Here is a 25,761-nt window from a genome sequence, read left to right as displayed (position 1 = left end):
TCATAGACTTTTACTGCTGTACTGACTGTATGATATTTAATGACATTAATGTTGGAATTTATAACAGCTGATCTTTGTGAGAACTAAACCACAGATATTGATTTATTACTGAATTCATATTTTTTATTTTTCTTTACTTTTATTTTCTAACTACATTCATGACACAAACATTACTCATAATACAAGTCTGTGTTTACACAGGTGTTACATGCATACAGGATAAAGATATTTAAAAATTATAATTTTTATTATTAGTATTATTAAATTCTTTAAAAATTTACTGCATTACAAACATTTTTAACAGATTTAAAATTGTGTGTTAGTGAGACAGATGACGGAACAACAATGTGACAATGTGCAGGAATTTTACACAAAACACTGAAGACTTTATTCTGGATCACACAATCTCACAGATGTAGAACCACACAAAGCAGACAACTCAAACCCAGCGTACAGAGGCTGAGTGAATGTGGTGTGGACTCTGTGAAGGAGCTTCATCGTGTCAGAGACGCTGTAGAAGGACAGAGTTCCTGCACTGTGATCTACATACACTCCTATTCTGGAGGATGATGGAGCTCTGAGTTCAGTCGCAATGTTGTTGTGATAGAAATAGAGAGAAGAAGAAAAGGAAGAACACCACAGACTCCAGGACTGATTGTTGCGTCCAAACAAAGACTCATCACCCCATCCTTTCCTGCTGATGTCTTTATATGAGACCGATATGTACACACCCTCACCGCTCCACTCCACCTCCCAGTAACAGCGTCCACACACACTCTCCTTACACAACACCTGCCAATAGAAGTCAAATCTCTCTGGATGATCAGAGTACTGCTGCTCTCTCTCACTGTATCTCACCGCTCTGTTCTTCTCAGACAGAATGAAGTTACGATGTGCCGTGTTGGGATCCAGAGTCAGATAACAGAAATCTAAAATAAAAGAGAAAAACAAACTGAACAATGTGAACCTGTTGGGTTTAATTCACAGAATACTGTATATTCATGTGAAGAGTGAGACAGCTGTCTGTGTGCGCTGATATCTGAGGGAGAAATGTCTCAATGTTCATTCAGATTTTAATCTAACGAAATAAAAAAAAACTTATTCATCCAAATTTGTCAGTATTTTTCTATTCTGCTTATGGAAGATAAAGTACTTTATTATTAATATTATTATTCATTTTATGTGTGTGTGTGTGTACATTTCAGAAGCTCTTCTCTGCTCTGTGGCTCTGGTGTTGAAAAGATCTGAACTGCAGCAGCTGTGGAGAGAAAAATGGAAATGAAGACAAAAAGCATCATCAGGTTGTAAAAGATGGAAACAGTTTAAAGTGATACAGTCAGTTTATTCATTTTAAATCAGTATTTTAGTTCAAACTGTCTGCAGGAAGGTCAGCAGGAGCATTGCTAAGAAATAAGACTTCACAGAGCGAGTAAAGACGTCCATCATTGTGTTTCTCCAGCAAGAACAGCTCCTCTTACCATGTGGAGGGACTTTTGTTTGATTTTGCTGACTTCCAGAAGCTAAACCCTACAAAAGGAGATTAGATGTAAAACATACAGTACTTGTGATGTCAGTGGACATTCACTGTCCTTTAACAAGAGTGTGTGAGGAACAGCTGTGTGTGTAGATCAGACAGTGAGTGTTACCTGGAGGAACTGGATGTGATCGTGTGTGTGTGAAAGCTGCTCCAGCTCAGTAAGTCTCCTCTGAAGATCAGCAATCTCCTGCTCCAGTTGCTCCAGGAGTCGTTCAGCTCGACTCAGTTCAGTCTTCTCCTGACCTCTGATCAGCTCCGTCACCTCTGAGCACTTTTTCTCCATGGAGCTGATCAGCTCAGTAAAGATCCTCTCACTGTCCTCCACTGCTGTCTGTGCACTCAGCTGTTAGGACACACACACACACACACACACACACACACACAGGATTTAAAGCTCATCTATCATTCCCTCTCTTACTGTGACTCTAAAAGTCTCCATGTTGTGTGTGTTTCTAGGAGCAGCTCTGTCTCTGCTCACCTTTATACACTGCGTTCCAAATTATTACACAAATTACTTTCTCTGATTTTCATAATTAGTCAATGCAAATGACAGTCAGTATAATTTTCTAGTCTTCAACTATTAGGGAATAATTTGAATTTAACTGAACAAACCTAATAATATTTATTTAAAAAAATAAAAAACTGAAAATGCACTCTTCCAAATTATGCACAACAGAGTTAAAACATTTTATAGGTTGTAAAGGACTGAAAATGGGCTTTTGTTGAATTTGCAGCATTAGGAAGTCGTTTACTGAAATCAAAAACTATTTCTAACAAAAACATCCTAACAGGGCATGTTACATCTTAACATAGAACCCCTTCTTTGATATCATCTTCACAATTTCTTCACAGTTTCAGCTTAAAGTTCTTTGCAGGATGTCAGAATAGGCTTAATCCAATGAATTTGTCTAATAGAAACCTTCCTCATTCTGCCTTTATCTGCACAAACCTGTCTGTGCTCACAAATGTCTTCACAGTACGATGAGTTTTTGTGAAATATCCAATGTTTTCATATCTTGTCAAAGGCATTGCATTATTTGACACTTTTCAGCAGCAGAGAGATCCTTTTTCTTTCCCATATTGCTTGAAACCTGTGGCCTGCTTAATAATGTGGAACAACCTTCTTTAGTGCTTTTCCTTTAATTGGGCTCATCTGGCAAACTAATTATCGCAGCTGTCTGAGATTCATTTCAGTGATCCAAAGAGCCCTGAGACACAATACCATCCATTCGTTTAATTTAAAAACTAAACATTTAATGTTTGACACTTACATCCAATTTGGATAATAATTTGGAGCACAGTATAGTGTTCACAGCCTGTTTTAGCTCCTGCACCTTCTTCTGCTTCTCCTGGATTCTCTGCTGGGATTTCATCTGCTTCTCCTTTAACTCACTCTGAGGACAGAACAGTTACATTCAGCTTTTTATAAAGTACTTACATAGTAAGATAATTCATTACATACAAACTTTCATATTTCTCATAGCCATGAAAGTTTTGCATGTGTGTGTGTGCTTTAGTGTTACAGTAGTGTTTAGTAGAGGAATGTTTATATCATGTGACATATTCAGATGTGAGTGACAGGTGAAGCTTGTGGTTAGTTCGGTCAAAATGTGGAACCATAAGAAGCTGACAGTCAGATTTAGATATCGGTGCCATGGGCAGCCACACAGAACAGCATGTTGGTGAAGCAGCACAATGCAGACGTGAAACAATAATAAATAAATTGTAATGGTGGTGACATTTGTGTGATCAGTTTACTGTTCCTTCAATGCAGGTTACATTTTTCATGCCACCGTATGGTTGGTGCCCTGATTCCAGTTTGTGAGGCAGGTTACTGCCCAAGAAGATCTCTCACTGAGTGTACGAGACGGGGAGGGGAGGAGAGGTGGACACTACCTCAGGTCTCACCACTGGAAGTCTGAGTACAGGGAAGTGCAGGATCACTCAGTCACTGAGTAAACCACAGTTCATTCATAATACTGTCTACATACACTATAGAACATCACAGACATGGTGGATTCTTATAGTTTGTGTAAAGTTAGTAAAAAAATCTAAAACCAGTCTACATACTTCTATGATGAAATGGTTTGTCCTGAGATTAGCCAGATGAAATCCATGTCAGATGCCCAGTTTATAAATGTATGTATGTAATAACGTTTTTCATGTCGCTGTAAAAAAAGGTTACGGTGAGTATAACACCTATGTGGGTTAACATGTCGTGCTGTGCTGCTAGCTTACATTAAACTGGTTAACACAGAACAGATGATTTTACAGTTTTACATGCTAATGTCGATAATACAGTACGATAATGATATACATTATATATATAGTTGCGGTGTCTGTAAAAATAGATTATTCTGTTATTTTGGCTCTTTTGTGATACAGTATATTAAGTCTCTCTCTCTCTCATATAATTATAGTTGGGGTGTCTGCACATTTAAGATATTTGTGGAAGACATTTGCGTAAAATAAGTAATAGAACACCAATATGTTTTTTGGAATGTTTGTCTCTTTGTTTGTGCACACATAATGTAAAAACTACTGAACTCATTTTAATTGGGTTTCAATGATGGAGCTTTAGGTAACATATGGGCTTTATTTCATCGCAATCGGCCCACAGGAACAGAAGATATGATAATTTGACATTTCAGTGGAAAACACCCTTATCGTTAAAAAAAGGTTGTTGTTTTTTTATTCAAGCTTTGTGACATGGTGCATTATCCTGCTGGAAGTAGCCATCAGAGGATGGGTACATGGTGGTCATAAAGGGATGGACATGGTCAGAAACAATGCTTAGGTAGCACGTGGCATTTAAACGATGCCCAATTGGCACTAAGGGGCCTAAAGTGTGCCAAGAAAACATCCCCCACACCATTACACCACCACCACCAGCCTGCACAGTGGTAACAAGGCATGATGGATCCCTGTTCTCATTCTGTTTACACCAAATTCTGACTCTACCATTTGAATGTCTCAACAGTCGGCCCATTCTCCTCTGACCTCTAGCATCAACAAGGCATTTTCGCCCACAGGACTGCCGCATACTGGATGTTTTTCCCTTTTCACACCATTCTTTGTAAACCCTAGAAATGGTTGTGCATGAAAATCCCAGTAACTGAGCAGATTGTGAAATACTCAGACCGGCTCGTCTGGCACCAACAACCATGCCACGCTCAAAATTGCCTAAATCACCTTTCTTTCCCATTCTGACATTCAGTTGGAGTTCAGGAGATTGTCTTGACCAGGACCACACCCCTAAATGCATTAAAGCAACTGCCATGTGATTGGTTAATTAGATAATTGCATTAATGAGAAATTGAACAGGTGTTTCTAATAATCCTTTAGGTAAGTGTATTTCAAGTGTTAATTTCTTTTACTTTTGATTAGGGCTCACAGCTAATGAAAACCAAAAATTCAGTATCTACACTCTTAACCCGAATTAGTTGACTTTACTAGAAATTTGCGTGGAAACCCGTTGCACTGATCAAGATTAGTTTTTACAAATCTAAAACTAAACGGGTTAAGCTTTATAAACATTAAAATGTTAGTGGGTGCAGTAGACAAATCAGGTTTGCATTAGTAGTCTTTACTAAAAACCATTAGTTAACACTTTTTTTGGTGTACAATTTACATAAAAAAATCTTATTGAATATTAATTCTAAGTATTGATGTTATATTACATAATGCCCTATAATTAAGAAATAATAGTTAAAGAAATAAACTTACCACATTCCAATGTTTTTATTGCTTATAAAAACAGGCAGTACAGTGTATTCATCCATGTATGAACTTGTCATACAAAAGACAAGTAACATTTTTTGACATGCAATTCTTGTTTGCTAGTCAACAACTGTACAAATTGCTTATAGTAACATGAACACATAGTATTCAACAATATGCCATATCCCTCTGAATGACTGAACATGCATTAAAACTAGATAGCCTTTGGCAAGTCTTTAATGCTTTCCATCACAACTTCTCCCTCGATGACAATCTTAAATGAGGCTGGATTGAGATGCAGAGAGGATGGAGATACAGGACCTTCATGCTCAGCAAGGAGGATTCCAAGGTCTTGGAACACATGATCATCAGCAGAGTCCTGACAGAACACATTCAAGACATTAGTCATTAAATAGCTATTAATTATGTTAAACAAATAGTCTGACACATGCAAACTAATGTATGAATTGGTTATGACTGCTTTTTCAACTCTTCATTAAAAGGGTTAGTAAAAATCACACATTATTCCAATTTTCAATAAGTTAACAGCTATATAAAAAATCACTAATGCAAAACTTAAAGTAGCAAAAAATACACACGCTAGCATTAACCACATGGAAAGCACATTGGGTTAGCCCTTTTTTCAGAAAGATATCTGCAGATAATACTCTTTATAAACTCACCGATTCACGATGTTTTCAAAAATTAACCGTTGGCTCGTCAACCCTTCTCTTGAGGCAGCTGCAGCTCTCTGCTCAAGCGACCTGCTTCAAAAAGCCCCTCCCCCTTTTCAAAAACGTAACATACTGAGTGATGTCTTCTTAACTTGATCAGTGTAGTCAATTATTTGTCTAAATAGTGCAAACAACTAATACTTTTTAGCAGGGACAACTTTTTTTGAAAAAACAATAAAGAATACGTAATGACTGCTTACATTTTTTGGTTTAGACAAAATCCGGGTTAAGAGTGTAAGAAAATTTAAATATTGTGAAAAAGTTCAATATTGGAGACTCATGGTGTCACACTCTAATCAGATAATTAACTTAAAACACTTACAAAGGTTTCCTGAGCCTTTAAATGGTCTCTCAGTCAGGTTTAGTAGGCTGGCTGAACCAATGAATGAAAGGAAAAAATGTGATACATTTACATTTACATTTAGGCATTTGGCAGACGCTCTTATCCAGAGCGACTTACAAAAAGTGCTTTAATGTTTACAACATTGGATACATACTTACACTGGGTTAACTAGGTTAATAACTAAGTACCATTAGTCCAACACAACTGAGTTTTTTTTTTTTTTTTTTTTTTTTTTTTTTCCGGGGGGAGGGGGTTAGTCCAAGTACTGGAGAAACAGATGCGTCTTGAGTCGTCGTTTAAAGATAGTCAAAGTCTCTGATGTACGGACATCTAGAGGAAGTTCATTCCACCATCTAGGTGCCAGAACAGAAAAGAGCCTGGATGAATGCCGCCCTCGATCCCTGAGAGATGGTGGGATGAGGCGAGCAGTGCTGGAGGATCGGAGGCAACGTGGTGCAGTGCGTGGTGTAATTAGCGCAGAGAGGTAAGTGGGTGCTGGGCCATTTTTGGCTTTGTAGGCAAGCATCAGTGTTTTGAATTTGATGCGGGCAGCTACAGGAAGCCAGTGCAGGGAGCGGAGGAGTGGGGTGGTGTGGGAGAACTTGGGAAGGTTAAAAACGAGTCGTGCTGCTGCATTCTGGATCAGTTGCAGAGGACGAATCGTGGACAGAGGCAGGCCTGCCAGGAGTGAGTTGCAGTAGTCCAGTCTTGAAATAACAAGGGACTGAACAAGCACCTGAGTAGCCTGTGAAGAAAGAAATGGGCGAATTCTTCTGATATTGTAAAGAAGAAATCGACAAGAGCGAGTAAGGTTAGCGATGTGTGGGGAAAATGACAGATGATTGTCCACGGTTACCCCAAGATTGCGGGCGGTGGTTGAGGGAGTGATTTGGTTGTTGTCCATGGATATCACAAGGTCTTGACCTGGAGATGAGTCACAAGGGATAAACAACAGTTCGGTTTTACTGAGATTGAGCTTCAGCTGATGAGCAGCCATCCAAAATGAGATGTCTGCCAGACATGCTGAGATCCGGGTGGAAACCTGAGTGTCAGAGGGAGGAAAGGAGAGGACAAGTTGGGTGTCATCTGCATAACAGTGGTATGAGAATCCATGCGATGATATGACCTTACCAAGAGACCGGGTATAGAGGGAGAACAGAAGAGGACCAAGTACTGAGCCCTGCGGGACACCAGTAGAGAGTCTACGTGGGGCAGATGTAGATCCCCTCCATGTTACCTCATATGACCTATCTTTAAGGTAAGAAGCAAACCATTGCCACGCTGTTCCACAAATTCCAAGGCTTGTAAGAATAGATAATAGAATCTTGTGGTTCACGGTGTCAAATGCAGCTGACAGGTCGAGGAGGATGAGGACAGATGAAAGTTTAGCAGATCTAGCAGCATGGAGCTTCTCAGTGACTGACAGAAGGGCAGTCTCTGTGGAATGTGCCACTTTGAATCCAGATTGGTTTGGGTCATTAAGGTTGTTCTGTGAGAGATAAAGAGACATTTGATTATAAACCGTTCTTTCAAGAATTTTGGAAATAAAAGAGAGCAGTGATACCGGGCGATAGTTGTTAACTTCTGATGGGTCCAGGCAGGGTTTCTTGAGGATGGGAATAACCCTCGCCTTCTTAAAAGCGGCAGGAACATGACCAGATGATATGGATTGGTTGATGATGGCTGTGGTGAAGGGAAGGAGGTCTCGTGAGATGGCCTGGAGCATTGTGGAAGGGATTGGGTCTAATGAACAGGTGGTGGGGTTAGATGACGAGATGATCTGTTGAATCTCGTCAGATGACAAGTTGGAAAATTCTGCTAAAGGAGGGAAGGAAAGGTCCTGAGGTTCTGCCGTAGGAGTTTGGTTGAGAGCGAAGGACTGGCAGATTGCTACAATCTTCCCATCGTAGAATGTGGCAAAATCGTCAGCAGTCAGAGAGGAAGGGGCAGGAGGAGTCGGTGGGTTGAGTAGTGAGGAGAAGATGTGATTTCTATCTACTGATAGAAAAAGGTGCACAAGCAACAGGAATAATTTCATTTGGAAATCGAGGTCCCAGAATCTGGAGGAAGAGAGGAGAGGGACAGAATCCAAGTTGCTTGAGGTCCAGTAAAAACTTTGCACAGTCAGTGGTGGTTTGGGGAGCGATGTCATCTGCTGGTGTCGGACCACTGTGTTTTATCAGGTCCAAGGTCAGCATAGCGCCTACCAGGAAGTTTTAGAGCACTTCATGCTTCCCTCTGCTGACCAACTTTATGGAGATGCTGATTTCATTTTCCAGCAGGACTTGGCACACTGCCAAAAGTATTAATACAGTACCTGGTTTAAGGACCATGGTATACCTGTGTTTGATTGGCCCGCAAACTCACCCGACCTAAACCCCATAGAGAATCTATGGACAACTTTAAAAATAAAGATGTGAGACACCAGACTCAACAACGCAGAATAACGAAAAAATGCTTTCAGAGCAACCTGGGCTTCCATACAGTAAAACCTCAGCAGTGCCACAGACTGATCAACTTCATGCCACGCCTCATTGCTGCAGTAATTAATGCAAAGCGAGCCCTGACCAAGTACTAAGTACTGCACATGTTCAGACTTTTCAGTGCTCCAACATTTCTGTGTTCAAAATATTTTCTTTTTTTAAAAATTGATTTTAAGTACCATTTTTATTTCCTAAGGTACAGAAGTTTTGGTATTCATTAGGTGTAAGCCGCAATCATCAAAATTGAAAGAAACAAACACTTGAAATATCTTACTCTGTGTGTAATCAATCAATATAATATGAGTCGCCCTTTAAAACTGAATTACTGAAATAAATTACCTTTTTGCTGATATTCTAATTTACTGAGATGCAACGGTGTATGTGTGTATAAGTGTATTCAGGTATATCAAAAACATTATCTAGCCAAAAACCACATTTGGCTAATTAAATAGTAATAGTAATATAAATTTTGTAAGTAACTAGCACAACACTGTGCACATGTTACTAGATAGAAACTATAATCAAGAACCTCATCCTGGAAATCTTTCTCATTCTCACCTGTTTCTCAGCTCTTTCTGCTGCGGCTGTGACGGTGTCGTGTCCTTTGGGATTATCCATCGTACACAAATAACAGATGCAGGTTTGATCAGTACGGCAGTAGATCTCAATCAGCTTGTTCTGTTCAGAGCAGATCTTCTTTTGGAGTTTTGCTGAAGCTTGAATTAATGTGCGTTTTTCCAAAACAGGAAGTTCTAGATGAGGTTTCAGAAGAGTTTCACAAAATGAGACCAGACATATTAGACAGGACTTGCGGCTTTGTGACTATACTTATTGTCTGTCACTGTTTAACTGTAGTGAAGCACTTTGAGCTCCATATTCTGTCTGAATAGAGTTATTCTAATGATTGTAGGTAAATAGACAGAGACAGATTGAGTCAGTACTTTATCAGTACTGTGTTTAATGTGACATATCACTCCAGAGTTCTTCAAAGTTTACTGTACCTTACTTAAGAATTTAGGATTTTCACTTCAAACTGAATTTAATAACATTTACTTTAATACACATTGCAGCACATACTTACACTTACAGTCACGGTACATGGAGCTTAGCTTCACCCACTCACTCTGTTACACTACGTATACAGTAGATGCATTAAACTTACATCGGAAACTGATTAATAACTTTCTGTGTGGCCTTATATTGTGACACATTCAGTGACATTATGTTCAGTGACATCATGTTCAGTGACATCATAGTGTGAGGCCTATTTTCCAGCATCTGACACACATACATGCACACACATTACAAATGTTAACACTCACACAGACATGGACACACACACTAATATGTTACACACATGACAAATGTTAAAACACATCTCTTAAACACTACAAATGTTAACACTCTCAGACTTATATCACAAATATGCACACATGCAGACACACACACACACACACACACACTAACAAGTCATGTCTTACATACGCATAACACACACATACTAACACACACACCACATATGTATGGAAGCAAATCAGTCTCGTAAATAATTCACACAAAAGACAAGATGCACATGTGCGTATCCCAATTCACATGTGTAATATATATATATATATATATATATATATATATTTATATATATATCCACAAAAAAAGCTACTCACATGCACAATATATGCATAAATTTATAATATACTTTTCACAAATACAAAACACAATTCACAGATGTACAACTGTGTAAAATGTACGAGTGTATCATGGACTGTACATGTGAAAATCCACTTACGTGTGTGAATGTCCCTGGACTTGTGTGTGTGTGTTGTTGTCTCCAACGTGCCAAAGTCACAAAAATATGCTCGCTCGTGCTCTTTAACCAATCAGATGCGACCTCACCATTTAACCAATCACAGCCCTCCAGCAGCGCTCGAGGAGCTCAGCTTTACACACCTGCTGCACAATCTGAGTTAATTACAACGGAAATGAAGTTTTACTGACTCAAACCAAGAACAGGATTCACGTCGAAGTTATTACTTTATTTTATAATGTTTCATTAATGAACTTCGCCGAAAATAACACAGTTAACCAGTTTATCATCTTTATAAACACTTCACCCTCATTACATGTTTGTCCATCAAGACGGTCAGAGTTTTTAATTTGTTGAATAGATGTTTCTCTGGGTCACAGTGTATTCTGATATATCTGAATGCCACCAGATTTGCTTTCATTTCAAATTTCATTTTGAGATTTGATGCTTTTAGTCTCTGGTCCACTGTCGCGGTCCGACCAGGCGAGGTAGATCCAGGCGCAGAGCGCATTCTGTGAATGAAAGCTCACACAGACAAGCTTGAAAAACCTTAAAATACCACAGACCTTCGTTGCACATAGTATAAACTATGTGGGTGGCCTAGGCTGAACCATCCACTGCATATGTATTGTAATATTCTGTTTAGTGCAACCTCAGAAGAAGTTGTCTTCATTGAAACGCAGAAAGTCATTAATTAAGCACAACTATGCCCTTGTAAGGATATTGCAGTATTGCTGCAATCTGGACACTAAATGTTCCAGTTCTAACAATGATTTAGTCTTTGTTTTAAATTTCTCAAATTCTCACCAAGATTACTAAAGAAAATTCAGAGGTTGGGTGTTATCGATCTCACACTGATGGAATTTACTACCATTAAAATGAGGTAGTGTCTGCTGAAGAGTTAAGATTATTGGTGCAGCTATATATTGATGATTTTGAAATTGCCAATCCTGTAGGGACATCTTGCAAAATCCTAGTCAAGTCAAGCCTAGCCAAGTAGGCTTTTATTGTCACTTCAATGATATACAGTTCAGTACACAGTGAAAGAAACAACGTTCCTTCAGGACCAAGGTGCTACATACAACATAAATTAACAAGATTAATTAACAGATCTAACTAGCTAACTAAAAAACTAATTAGCTGGCTAGCTGAAACAAGATAAATCGACATTTAAACTGAACAGAGAACTATGTTTTCATACAAAAAAGAGACAACAAAGTGCCCATGCAAATGTGGAAACAAGAGTGACAAAGTAACAATGCGACAAAATGACATTTCAGTACATTTCATGGGCTGTGTATTGGACCCTAGCTAATCGACACCTTAAATATCCTTCAGAAGGTTTGGCTCTTGGGCTTGGTGAATGGATCCAGAAGCAGGTGCGGAAGCTTTGGTCGGAACGGTTCGGAAGATCCCAGGGTTAAACCCCCCAACCACCAAGTTGCCACTGTTGGGCCCTTGAGCAAGGCCCTTAACCCTCAACTGCTCAGATGTATAATGAGATAAAAATGTAAGTCGCTCTGGATAAGAGCGTCTGCCAAATGCCTAAATGTAAATGTAATCCAGTTTCTATCAATATTTTTTCCATTATAATTACACCTCGTTATCTGACTCCTCCCTGCACTTATCTGACTCCTTCCTTTACTTGAAACTTTTTCCCATTATAATAATTGTTTTTTAATTATCTTTACGCGTTTCGTATCTTTTATATCAAAAATATAGGGGTGGCGCTTATTTTCCTAATTTTTCTTTGGTTTGTTCTTCATTCCTCAAGAGACCAGCCATGGGTAAGCACCTCCATTGCACTATTTTACTTATTTGTCTTAATTTACCCAATTTAATGTTTTTATACATTTTATTCTATTTTATAGCTAACTGCGACTTCTCCATTGATGACTTCATCCCTTTGGATGACTCGGAAAGCCAGGGCAGTCTAGATCGTGTTCCTTTTGAGGACTACAACCCGATTAACCCCTTATGAATCAGGCCTCCGTGAGTCCTACCCGAGCTGATTCTGAGTTGTCTGAATCTCTGATGCAGTATCTACGAGATAAAGGACTTACTTATTTTTAAAAAGGTGATTCCAAACCTGGTCCTTCTAAAAGACGGTGTCTGGATTTTGAGTCCTCATTGTTTCTTTTAGCCAGTGAGGCCGGAGTCTAGCACGCCAGCTCCATCTATCAGAAAGCCTGGATGTAATGTAAGTGTGGGTACTCAAACTGATTTTAAAGTGTCTGTTAGTACACAGATTAAAGAGACTGCCACCATTGGTACTTATTGGTAGATTTTCCTCAGGCCCATTATAATGCATTAAAAATTAGTTGTGGTCAACCGATGAATGAACAGGGGAGGAGACTGGGTATTTTCTCCCCCCTCATGAACTGTATAAAAGGAGCATGATTTTCACTGTGAAGTCAGTCTAAACTTGGTACTGCTTGGTACTGATCCAAAGCATTGCTAAGCTGGCTCATCTGGGTTCTTATTGCTGCAATACAATTACATTTACATTTAGGCATTTGGCAGACGCTCTTATCCAAAGCGACTTACATTTTTTTTTATCTCATTACACATCTGAGCAGTTGAGGGTTAAGGGCCGCGCTCAAGGGCCCAACAGTGGCAACTTGGTGGTTGTGGGGTTTGAACCTGGGATTTTCAGAACCGTAGTCCAATAAAAGCCTGACTTACTTCATCTAGCAATGCATGGCATCTGAAATCTTCTTTAATTCTCTTTGTAGGTAGTTTGTTAAATGTTTGATATGTTAAACTAAAAGCAACATCAACAGGTGGAAGAATTATCTTCCACATTTATTGGTGACCCCGACTGCGATTACTGTCTCTGGGGACCTGGGTCTATTGCGGGCTGACAGACCATCAACTTTGGCCAACATAGAAAAGGTAAGCAGAAAACCTGTTTTGTCAAATTTCTGCATTAGAATTTCATGGTCTATGAAGTGTTGCTAGGAACAAGGAGATAAGAGATATCTGAAATTCTTACAGGTGGTAGTTGTGTTCTGGGCCCAGTTGTGTGATAAACTGTCTATCAGTATTGAAGTGGTTTGGAGTACCCAAACTTTTAAAACTTGTTAAAGCGCTTGTATTGTGTGTACTGCTGGAATGTACATTTTCTGTTAACCGTATATGTGTTATATGTGTGTGTTAAAACCTAGCAGTGGCGGCTACTGATCTGTCAAATAGGGGAAGCTCATTTTCGGCCTACATCATAAAATTGTCTATTTATTTAAAAGTAAATTCTGCCCTACGTTCCTTTTCAAGAAAATGGTCTGTGACCCTGTCGTACCAACTAGGCGTCTTTTCCAGTGACTTAACCAGTGTCCTCTCAATGGCCAGCAAAGCTAGGCTGCTTAAATGGCCTTGGCTCATTGTGTTTTAGGTGTAGGACTTGAGCCGCTTTAAACAGGAGAAGCTCCTTTCTACACCTGCAGATGTAGCTTCACATGTTACCATTAATGAGAACAGTTTGTAAAGCTGAGGCATTGCACTGTCCAACTCCATGTCTTTAAGAAACACCAAGTAATCACACAGCTTTTCCCTGTTACCCTGCAAGTCCTGATCTAAATACAGGACTTGAAGTTCTGACCTCAGTCTCCCTGAATCAAAGTGATGGCCATAACTTTTCAGGACACTTTGGAAGGCCTCCTCTGGAAATACTTGTCTCATGTCATTAAATTTCTCTGGATTGGCTAATTCTAAGAAGAGCATGCTTTCCAAATTTGAAAACGTCGAGGAATCTGCTCCAAGATGTTATCAAGGATGGCCATGTAAAGATTTCTGTATCGCTCTTGGGGATCCTGTAATTGGGTCAGACGGCGCTTTCTCATGGGCTCATCTCGTGGGTCTGATGTGAGATCTGCTGTTTTGGCATAAACGGCTTGGAAAGCCCCCTCTGATCTCTCTTTTTTTTTTTTTACAAATGCAAGAAGAGATTCAATTCTTTTCTTGCAGTAAAGAACATCCATCACCCTCTGCTGGACAATATCAAAGACTACATCAGTCTCAGAGAAGATTTGTTCATATGTCTACAACATGAACACAAACTCAAAATCCTCCAGTTTCCTCACAAAGCCTTTGGCACAATCCAGTGTATCATTATCCATTGTTGTATCTGCAATGATGTTTGCCACAGTGCTCACTATCCGTGATGTGAAATTCTATCGAGTAGGAGCATTTCTGGGCAACCTTGAACAGCCTGCAGACTCCAGAAAAGATGTCCTCTTTGTGGATTTTGAAAAAAATGTGGCAAATCCAGAATTCTGAAAAAAAATTCTGCCAGAATTAAAAAAAAATTCTGCACTCAGGCAAGCATTTAGCCCCCTGTGACAGCACCAGATTCAGTCTGTGTGCATAGCAATGCACAAACATTGCACTAGGGGCTATTGCTTTCACTTTGGCCTGCAGACCATTGAGATCTGAAGCCATGACAGCAGCCCCATCATAGGTCTGTGCCACAAGCTTATCCTTAAAATTGTAGCCCAGCATATTCTCATTTAATATTTAAAAAATGGACTTGATATAAGTATTAAAGTGGTTTGGAGTACCCAAACTTGTAAAACTTGTCAAAGCGATTGTATTGTGTGTACTGCTGGAATGTACATTTTCTGTTAACCGTGTATGTGTTATATGTGTGTGTTAAAACCTAGGTATAGAGCATAGCAATATCCAATAAAGCGCTCCTGAATTTTACCTGCACTATCCACATAGCGAACAATGACAGAGATTTGGGCACGGCAGGATATATCAGTTGTTTCATCCACCTGCCATCCAAAAATGGGAGCATCCTGAATTTCATCTCTGATCTGATCAGAAATGGTGGCTGCAAGAGCAGAGATCAAGTCATTTTGAATAGTATGGGACATACCAGAAAACACAGTTGAGGATTTGAATTGTGGACAGAACAGAGTCATATTTAGCTAATGTTTCTGTGAACTCCCTGTAATTCCCTTAGTTGGATGATTCACTACTCTCATCATGTCCCCTAAATGACAGCTCCTGCCGGCCTAGCAAGGATGTCACATCAATAAGGCAGTTTAGGAAGGCCCTGTTTTGTTTGACTGTTTCATTATGTTTAGCCACTTGAATGCGAGCACCTTCATTTATTGCATGCTCAACCCTGATCCTTCCCATGCAACTTAATCTTGCACATGCACTCACATGTTCATTGCTCTTTTCATGTCTTTTATATGCCCTGTCAAAGTTAGACAGATCTTCAAACCCCACCTTTGACCAAACAACACACAACGAGATGGTTTCATTAAGACGCATGGCCAGCAGTACATTTTATTTGTCACAGCACTTCCAGTCAGCCAGCTAACTTTGTCATACCAGGAGAGCTGAAAAGACCTGTTATTTTCCCTATCTTTTGCACTAAATCAATCTTAGGTGTTGATCTGCCTGCTGTTTGATTCTAAGTTTTTCCTTGTAAGGAACACTTTCAAATGGCTTCGCCAAAATCAGGTTGACAATATTAGCACTGTCTGCCATCGTGTGCAGTTTTACCCATGACGCTAGCCTAGCCTACTATATGAATGAATGAATAAATGAACGATCTAAAAAAAATATTAAACTCTGTAAAAGTTAAACAAGGAATGTGGTGTATAATTGTGTGAAATGTATAATGAAATTCAAGCAATTTCGCAAAGCAAATATAAAGAAAAAGGTTGCAGCAGTTTTTATTTCGACTGAACTTGAGAAATCCGCGATGGGACTGAGCGCAAATAGCTTCAGCGGTTCCTTATAGTACAAAATCGCTGTCTGTCAAAAGGAGATGCAATCTTTCGACAGACCCTCTAATCATCACGTAGAAGCTCGGAGTCCAGGCCAGCCCACTCATCCACCCACAACTCGCTCCTCATACACCACCAGAGACACTGAGCGTCCGTGGGCGGGACATAATCGCAGCGTTTATCCGATGACCGTCTAGTTTCAAAGCATTGAAAAAAAACGTTCAAAGCAGCCGCATTGAAGTCAATGGACGCTGGGTTTCAACGGGGAAATGCACTGTGACGCTACGGGAATGTATGAGAAGAAAATCAAGTCAGCCGACCTGCTATATCTAACTGATTCTGAACAAACTCGTCTTTGAGATGAACGTTTTCTAACGCATTTTTTGTCAATAAAATGTTAATACAATAGTACATAATTTGACCATTAATTTTGTGACATTATAGGGGAAGCTGAGCTTCCCTCGCAGTCTTAAAGAACTCGCCACTGGTATAGAGTCTGTGTGCATGAAGTGAAATAAATATATATATATATATATATATAAACAAATAAGTGATAAAAGAAATGCAATTATGGATAAAGCAATAATAACTCTATATAGGCGGATGTGACACACCCGCAATAGATCATAAGGGAAAAGATAAAACGTATGACATTTGGCTGTAGAGAGATAAACTGGGATGAACCGATAAGTAAAGAGGGACCATTAACTAAATATGAACATATATTTAGAATCAAGTAATTACATTAGCACGAAATATAAAGATGGTTGCTGAATAATCCAGGAAAGGATTTACTTTCTGGAATAAAGGATAGTAAGGGAGAATGGACGCTTGGGCACTCACTAATACTCGACTTGATAAGTGTAAGCAATAATACACACACTGTAGTACTTACATCATATTTTAGAATGAGGACATGTCCTTCATTATCGGATTAGTGCCCAAAGAAATTTGTTTAAAGGTAATAAACAGTACTTTAGAATTAAAAGAAATAGGCGGATCCCCCAGTCTTACTCCAATTATTTTACTATTACGCACATACCCGAGTTGGGACGTGTTGCGCCTAGACGTTAGACCGAATGGATGAACAGTAAGAAGGTACAGATTAATAGAAGCAGAAGCATGACAATTGCTAAAAGCACTATACAAATAAAATTGAATTGAATTGAATTGAATATTAGAGGGTGGAGTATTGAAAACCACTAAGAGTCCTTGCAACACTCCTATATTTCCAGTCAGGAAGCCCAACTCAGACAAATGGAGACTTGTACATGATCTACGAGCCATAAATCAAATAGTAGAGGCAGAGTTGCCTATAGTGCCAGATCCTCACACTCTGTTGTCCAATATACCAAAAGACACGCAGTGGTATACAGTCATAGACTTATGCTCAGCTTTCTTTAGCATTCCACTGCATCCAGCATCACAACACTTGTTTGCCTTCACCTACGAGGGACAACAATCCATGTATAATTGCTTACCTCAGGGCTACTGCGAAAGCCCATCAATATTTAATCGAGTGCTCCGCAAGATCTGGCTGCGTTAAACATTAGGAGCACCCTGATTCAATATTGTGATGATCTTCTAATTTGCAGCCCAACCAGAGAACAATGTGAAGCAGACTTACTCCGGGTGCTGACCGTATAAGCTAAAAATGGCCACAAAGTAAGTAAAGAGAAACTACAGTTCTGCAGACAAGAGTTAGATTACCTAGGCAGAGTACTAAAAGGAACATCCAAGCACATATCTCCAGAGCACATAGAAACAATACTAAAAGCCCCCAAACCGCGTTCTATAAAAGAGATGTTATCATTCTTAGGCATGGTAGGCTTAAGTAGAGACTGGATTTGTGATTTTGCATTAAAAACAGCACCCCTGAGGGCAGTTGGACAGACCAAAAATAGTGCACTACTAGAGTGGACGCCCGAAGCACTTGAAGCCTAAACAGTTAAAAAGAGAACTCTGCACAGCACCAGTGTTGGCTAGTCCAGAGTATAATAAACTGTTTCACCTGTATGGCTCAGAGCGTGGCAGCTTTGCCACAGGGGTTCTGACTCAACAGCAAGGGCCCAGTAAATAACCAATAGCCTACTACAGTACAACACTTGATAATATTGAAAAAGGCATGCCTCCCTGCTATAAAGGAGTGGCAGCAGCAGCATTTGCTTATCAAAAAGCAGCTAAAATTACTATGGGACATCCAGTTACTCTGTACACCACCCACTCACTACACGCATTACTGACCAGCCCATCGTTTGTAATTACAAATGCTAAAAGGACAGGATATGACATAATGCTCTCTGTACCTGAGTTAACCATACGGAGGTGTCAGACAGTTATGCAGATCGCATAATGACTCTAGCAGAAGGAGAACCAGATAACTGTCATTTAGTCTCAGCAGAACACTTAAAGACATGCCAAGACCTGGAGAATCAACCTCTGTCACATTCAAAATGTATATTCTTTGTGGATGGATCATGTTTTAGAGATGGAGACAGCAATAAAGCAGCCTATGCTATAGTGACACCGACCCCAGATGGAGAGACGATTAGAATTGCGCAAGCGGAACATGTGCTGCAACCCTGTTCTGTCTCCTAGCTCTGACTGGCGCTTGTAAACTAGCGAAAGGAAAAGCATGTACTATATATACTGACTCAGCTTACCCATATGGGCACAAAGAGTATATAAAAGAGCAGATGGAACATCAGTGGTACATGGAGAAGCAATAGCAGAACTACTAAGACAAATTAAATTACCGTTAAAGATAGCCAAAGTCAAATGTGCAGCACACAAAAAAGATGGTACATGCATTAGTAATGGAAATGAAGCAGCTGATGATGCGGCCAAGTAAGCGACAGTGGGACGATTAAACATGATGCCTGAATCAGCTGCACAGGTAGAACCTAATCCACAGGTAGAACCTAATCCACAGGCAGAACCTAACCCACAAGCAGAACCCAGTCTCCAGGCAGACCCTGAGCTCTGGCTCTAGCTCAGGCTTCTCAGTCGCCAGCCAAGCTAGACCAAATGTAAACCCGGATGCGGAAGAAAGAATAATATTTAGGCCTGAAGACTATGCACCGCCCCCACCAGACTTAAGTCACCTAGCAGACATGCAAGCGACAGCCTCAGGTGAAAGGATTTGAAAATGGGTCACCAGGGGAGCAAAGAAAGATAACGACACAAATATTTGGCGAAGTATGGATGGGCGATTGGTGGCACCACAGAGCTTCCTTTCAACTCTGATAAGACAGACTCATGGTAATGACCATGTAGCAAAAGGAAAGGTAATAAGAAGAATCCAAAAAGAATGGTCGTCACCCTACTTAGCCCATTGGTTCATCGAACGCTGTCTCAATTTTGTGATATATGTCCTAGATTTAACAATAGGAAGCACTTCACCTCATCCATAGCCAGATGGACTGTTTAGACATATAATGTGTGATTTTGTAGACATGGGTGAGCCTAGGATACAAGGAAAACGATACATCCTAGTTGTTGTCGATAGATTCAGCAGATGGGTAGAAGCTGTAGCAATGGCTAAAAAATATGCAATGGCTGTAGCAAAATTCCTGTGTAGAGAAGTCATACCAAGATTGGGATCCCTGATACCCTTAGCTCAGATAACGGGAAGCATTTTGCAAACAAGTTATACAACAAGTAAACCAGTGGTTAAACATTAAGCACAGATTCCGATGTGTATACCATCCCCAATCCCAAGGGATGGTGGAAAGGGCGAATGGAGTACTTAAAATGAAACTAGCTAAGTATGGGGCAGACAAGAACATGAATTGGCTAGAAGCCTTACCGCTGGCTTTAATGTGCATGAGATTGCAAACTAACCAAAACACGCATTTAACACCACATGAAATGCTTACTGGCAGACCAATGTTGACGTCCTTTGTTCAAGAACCCTATAAAGGTCCGTCTCTTGAGCAACTACAAAGTGAACTTGATCATAATGTGAAACACTTATCTGAAATACACAAAGTTATTTTCCAACAGGTTAAGGGAGCGACAGTTCTTGACGACAACAGGTAAAGACCAGCTAACAACGCCGAGGAAGAAGCAGACGACAGAACAGAACTGTCAGTCAGTACTGGTGACTGGGTATTCATTTGAGTGTTCAGAAGCAGGTGGAACCAAGCTAGGAGAGAAGGGCCATACAAAGTAGTATTGGCAAGGAAAGTACAAGGAAAGTACAAGGAAAAGACGTGTGGTATCATCTGAACAACTGCTGCAAAGCACCAAACCCAGACCAGGTAAGAGACAGATTTCCCCAAGAGGTCCCTAAGGAATCTCCAAGAGCAGGACCATCGGGACTATAAGCAGAGAGACCCAGACGAGAAGCACCAGACCTGTACGAACGTACTGCAGGATTGCCATGGACCGAACCAGAAGAACAAGGACCAGAAGAACAAGGACCAGAAGAACAATAACAATAAGAACAAGGTTATTGGCCAGAGTGCCCCCAAGATAACATAGGAGAATGGGAAGCAGAATGCATTGAAGAAGAGGCTGCTGCAGAACAAGCCGGACCAGCCCAAAGAACAAGAACTCGAGGCAAACAATGACACAAAAAAAATAAATAAATACACGCCAAGACATATATTGTGTAGATTATTAGGCCATAGTCCTACGTGTCGACTTTGTGATCCAAATGGAGAAACCACTTTGTTACCACCCCCAAAATAATCTTAAATTTATGCCTATAATCATAATAACTATTCTACTGCCAGATCTATCTGATGGCAAAGCCACTTTGAGTAATGAAACCAGCCCAGGCTGGGACCCTAAGGAAAGACAAATGCGTTGTGCATTAGCCTCAATAACTAGGGCAAAAAGAACGGCTAGAATGTCTATGGTGAATAGATCAGGAGACTGGACAGCAATGTTCCAAATAAAGATGGGCAAGACAGAAACTTCATATAATCAAGTGCACATTCACATAGAACTAGATGCAAAAAACAAATTAAATCAGATGTCTAGGACAGATGGAGTAATTGAAGCAAAACCATTGCCTAATAACTGGTGTGCGTTCAATAAATCAGCGAAATGGGAAGATACGAGGAGCATGTTTAGTGATGACAGATTGGCAGGGATGCTATGCAAGAGCAGACAAGCAGATCAGAATCTTAGATGAAGAATCAACGTCATATGTAACAATCATTCTACAAATGACAAAGACGCCACCCGAGAACCTAACGTAAACTAATATAACGTGGAAAAATGACATGTTCTTCCAATGGCTGAAATTCACAGAAGACTCACTGACCTCAAGAGAATGCATTGTGTGTCATGATAGAAGTAATAAACCCCTACATGTGATTCCCACTTAGGGCACCAAGGAGTGTACAGACAACCCAACATACAGTACATTAGAGTTACAGTAGTTACCCAATTGGAATGGTTATTACCATTGCGCTCACCGCTGTGTAAAAACGTCAGAGGCCAAAATAGATCAGTTGCATTTCAAAGTCATTCATAAAATGGCCGCCAGGTGGCTTATTTTCGCTTGTTGAACTAAATACAATAGTGACTGCTATATAGCGTATCTCTGTATTGTCTGTATCTCTATTTATTGTTATTTAAGTTCTGGATTATTTTGGGTACTTTAAACACATTGTTGGGTTGCTGATGTTGGGTCATATGAAATGTAGTTTACAAATGAACACCTGGTTGGGTTATTTTGACCCAACAACTGGTTTATTCATTATTCTCTCGTTTCTCCAAATGGCAGCCTGCAAAATGTTCTAAATATTACTGTTATTGTGTCACAGGTGTAGTTTTAAGAGTTGTTTAGGTAGGAATGCGTGTGTATACAGCTCAAAACCCCCATCAGTTATTAAAGATAGCATCTTTTTAGAAAAAATGCCTCAGCGATTTCGGAGCTTCAGGAAATCTCCCTGCGCTCTGTGCCAACTCATGCTGGAAAGAATTTATAAACGTTTTTTAAACGTGGGCTATTGTTTTTTACTTATAATATTTGTTGATTTAATTTAAATGAGGTTTGGGCTCCGGGCTTTGATTCGGCATTGTAATCCTTCTCTTTAATTTACTCCTTAGTCTAAATCAGCGCTTATGCATAAAGGTATCCAGAGCGCACCGGCAGAAGTAGACTAATGATTATGAACGCGTCGGGAAAACAGCAAGCAGACTGACTCTGACCATTTTAAAAAACGTTTGCGGTCATTTTCTGATGCGCTCAAGTTCACCAAAAACAATACAGAACAGCGCACCTTACAACATTTGTGTGCATATTCCTTCCTTTTCATCCTCACTCCTTTAACACTTTCCTTTTCATTTTTTCCCGTAAGTCCTCGCCTCGAGTCCGTGCTTCATGGTGCCACCCGTGCACTTAGGGTTGAACCCATTACACGGACCAAATGTAGTCAACAATATTAAAAAAAAGTAAATGAATAAAGTTTTATGCTTGTTTTAATGTTATTTTGAAGTGAATTAAACAGTAATGGGGGGAAACAAGGGGAATGTTTAATGTCATGTGGGCATTATAAGATTTGTATTGGAAAATTCTAACTAAAAAGTGGCAGCTGGCACGCCTACAAATAGACGCAGGTCAATTTTTTATAGTCTAAATAAAAACCCTCCTCTTTAATTTCCTGAAGTCAACCGCACACATTTTCCAGAGCGCGGAGGAATTTTGTTGTGCTAAATAATATTTGTGCAGTGTAATCAGAGCCTCCTATTCCTATTAATCCTGGGTTGTTGTTCTTTTAGTGTCACTGTGTGTTCTTTACAATGCCAGACAACATTCAAATGCAAATTATTTACCCTCCCCAGGTGTGAATCAGTTGTTCTCACCTATACGTTCAGAGAAATTGAAATGTACCTCTCCCCACTTTAAAACCTCTTGAATCTGAGGCTCTTCTAAAGACTTTCAGTGATTAAGGCCTCTTTTTTTGTGTAATTTGTGTAAATTTAATCTTCTGGATTCTAGATTCTCTAAAGTTGACATTGTTCCCGTTTTTAATCCATGGAATGAAAGAAATTGAAATTTTTCTTATGAAAGCATAAATTGCATTGTTTTTAATCAGTCTATACACAATAATATTCTTTGGTATTTTTATTTAAAAAAAACGGGTATGGGGCTATCTTGGCTTATTAATCCTCGTCCTACTAATCCTTATTAACCATATCATCATTAGCAGTCCCTCCCCCAAACAGTGCAGCTATTTACTTTCTAGAACAGTGGCAGCTGGAACACCTAAAACAGATGCAGGATTATTTTTTATAATCTAAATAAAAATGCTTTTTTAAACGTAAGCTATTATTATTTACTTGCGATATTTGTTAATTTAATTTAAATGGGGTTTGGTCTCCGGAATGTTGAGCATCGTGATCCTCTTCTTTACTTTCCTAGATAGAATCAGTGCTTAATCGCACGCATAAAGTTTTGTTAATTTGTTTAATGTTCAATAGTAAATAATGACCTCTGTTGCGCTGTACCACCGCTGGGAAAACCTTATGAAATACAAGTTAAAGACAATTATGATAATCTGTCACTTCGTGCGCCTGTGATAGGCGTGCGCCCATGATAGGCGTGCGCCCAAATCTACTATCGCTACTCGCTCACTCCGTAGGCTCCCTGAATAGGCGGCAAGGGGACGGAGCCGCCTATTCGGCCGGCTGGCGAGAATTAACGTTAATATGATCTCGGGCTTGCTCCGCATTATAAAAGCAAGGCACGGAGTTTAGTCCGAGGTCCGGGAAGTATGTGATGTGTTGAAGAATAGGAGAGTGGCATGTCGTGGGGTGATGTGACGCGCCCCAGGGACTTTAAACAAAGACACTAGAATTCCAGCCTTTGATCTCCGCGCTGTCCTGCACAAAAAGGAGCTGCTCGAGCTTCCGTGGCATCTTCACTCCCGCACTCTGCCCGCCTTCGCAGCCCCGCTGCCGAAGAGGAAAAGGACATTTGTGTTCAGTTTTTGCGTCAGGGAGGACTTGTGCCGGCCATCGACAGCGGGAGAAGCGACCGTCACGAGGGACCGTGCAGGAGCTCCGTTTTGACACTCTGCCCACCGCCACTTATCATCAGCTGTGTGCCCGCATGCCAGTGTGGCACTGCCTCGGGAACTGCACATGCACAAACTCTATCCCATTCTTTCTATTCTTTCTCCTTCACCCTTTTCCTTCCCTAATTTACCTAAATAAAATACCCTGTCCCCATAAGACCTTGTCTCGTGAGACCTCGCCTCCAATATCTGCTGACGCAGTAGAATGTCCTGACAATGTTATAATTTTATGGTCATTTATTTCAGTTAATAAATCTACTACAAATTTAAAGAACACAAGAAATTAGATGATACAAAACCCTACATGCGTCTTTTCTATTTACACGTGATAAAATCTAAAGGCTCATTGTGTTAACGTTTATTTCGTTTAAATTTTATCCTAATAAGATTTAATTTAATTTGAATTCTACATTTGTACTGTAATTTTAGTACTGTGATTATGAATTTGTTTAACTACAATGTTTTACTTGATTTTATCCGCTACTACATGCAGCTCTAAAGGAGCGCATCTCATTAATCCTGCAGAGAATGAACTAAGGCATGAGGCGTGAGTCTATAGTTATATAGCGCCACTCAGCGATAAAAACCAGTAAACACACAAAGCCAAACGCCGGCGCCGAGCGCCGCGATGGTAGAACCAACATTCCGATTAGGTAACCACTGTATGCCCTATCAGCTGTCTTTTACACTAAGCTGCAGTACATTATGGCCCAGAATGGATGCAGAATACAAGCAAATGTACATATCGCCCTGTGACCACATTAGACACTATAATTAATTCTTCACTCAGCATTGGTTATGTTCCAAAATCTTTTAAATTAGCAGTTATCAAACCAATAATTAAGAAACCTGACCTCGACCCCTGTCAGCTGTCCAGTTACAGACCAATATCAAACCTCCCCTTTATCTCTAAGATCCTGGAAAAGATAGTAGCGGAGCAGCTATGCTCATATATACATAGGAATGGCATACATGAACTGTATCAGTCAGGATTTAGGCCTCATCACAGTACAGAGACAGCGCTCGTTAAAGTAGTAAATGACATTCTATTGGCCTCTGATCAGGGTTGTGTAACTATGCTTGTATTACTTGACCTCAGTGCAGCTTTTGACACTGTTGATCACGCTATTCTTCTTCACAGATTAGAAAATGTAGTGGGAATTAAGGGTACAGCCCTCTCCTGGCTCAGATCCTATCTGACCCATCGTTATCAGTATGTAGACTTAAATGGTGATTATTCTGCATGTTCTCTAGTGGAGTTTGGCGTTCCGCAGGGTTCAGTTTTAGGTCCACTGCTTTTTTCCCTTTACATGCTTCCTCTGGGCAACATAATCCGTAAGCATGGTATTAGTTTTCATTGTTA

The 25,761-nt window shown here is 40.0% G+C and overlaps 2 protein-coding genes across 2 annotated transcripts; both read right to left on the bottom strand.

The window, feature by feature from the left end:
* Window positions 1-387: 387 nt before the first annotated feature.
* LOC128541227 (tripartite motif-containing protein 16-like) lies at window positions 388-1,581 on the bottom strand. The gene is made up of 3 exons (XM_053511561.1): window positions 1,563-1,581; window positions 1,199-1,258; window positions 388-929 (listed from the first exon to the last, which is right to left on the bottom strand). The coding sequence occupies exons 1-3, from the start codon at window positions 1,579-1,581 to the stop codon at window positions 388-390; spliced, it is 621 nt and encodes a 206-aa protein (XP_053367536.1).
* Window positions 1,582-6,581: 5,000 nt separating this feature from the next.
* Window positions 6,582-9,435, bottom strand: LOC128541220 (uncharacterized). The gene is made up of 3 exons (XM_053511547.1): window positions 9,376-9,435; window positions 7,572-7,697; window positions 6,582-7,376 (listed from the first exon to the last, which is right to left on the bottom strand). The coding sequence occupies exons 1-3, from the start codon at window positions 9,433-9,435 to the stop codon at window positions 6,588-6,590; spliced, it is 975 nt and encodes a 324-aa protein (XP_053367522.1). The 3' UTR covers window positions 6,582-6,587.
* Window positions 9,436-25,761: the final 16,326 nt, after the last annotated feature.

This window comes from Clarias gariepinus, chromosome 2 (genome assembly GCF_024256425.1).
Source record: "Clarias gariepinus isolate MV-2021 ecotype Netherlands chromosome 2, CGAR_prim_01v2, whole genome shotgun sequence".
Taxonomy (NCBI): domain Eukaryota; kingdom Metazoa; phylum Chordata; class Actinopteri; order Siluriformes; family Clariidae; genus Clarias; species Clarias gariepinus.
Note: the sequence above shows the minus strand (reverse complement) of the source record. Positions and strands in the feature narration are given on the sequence as shown.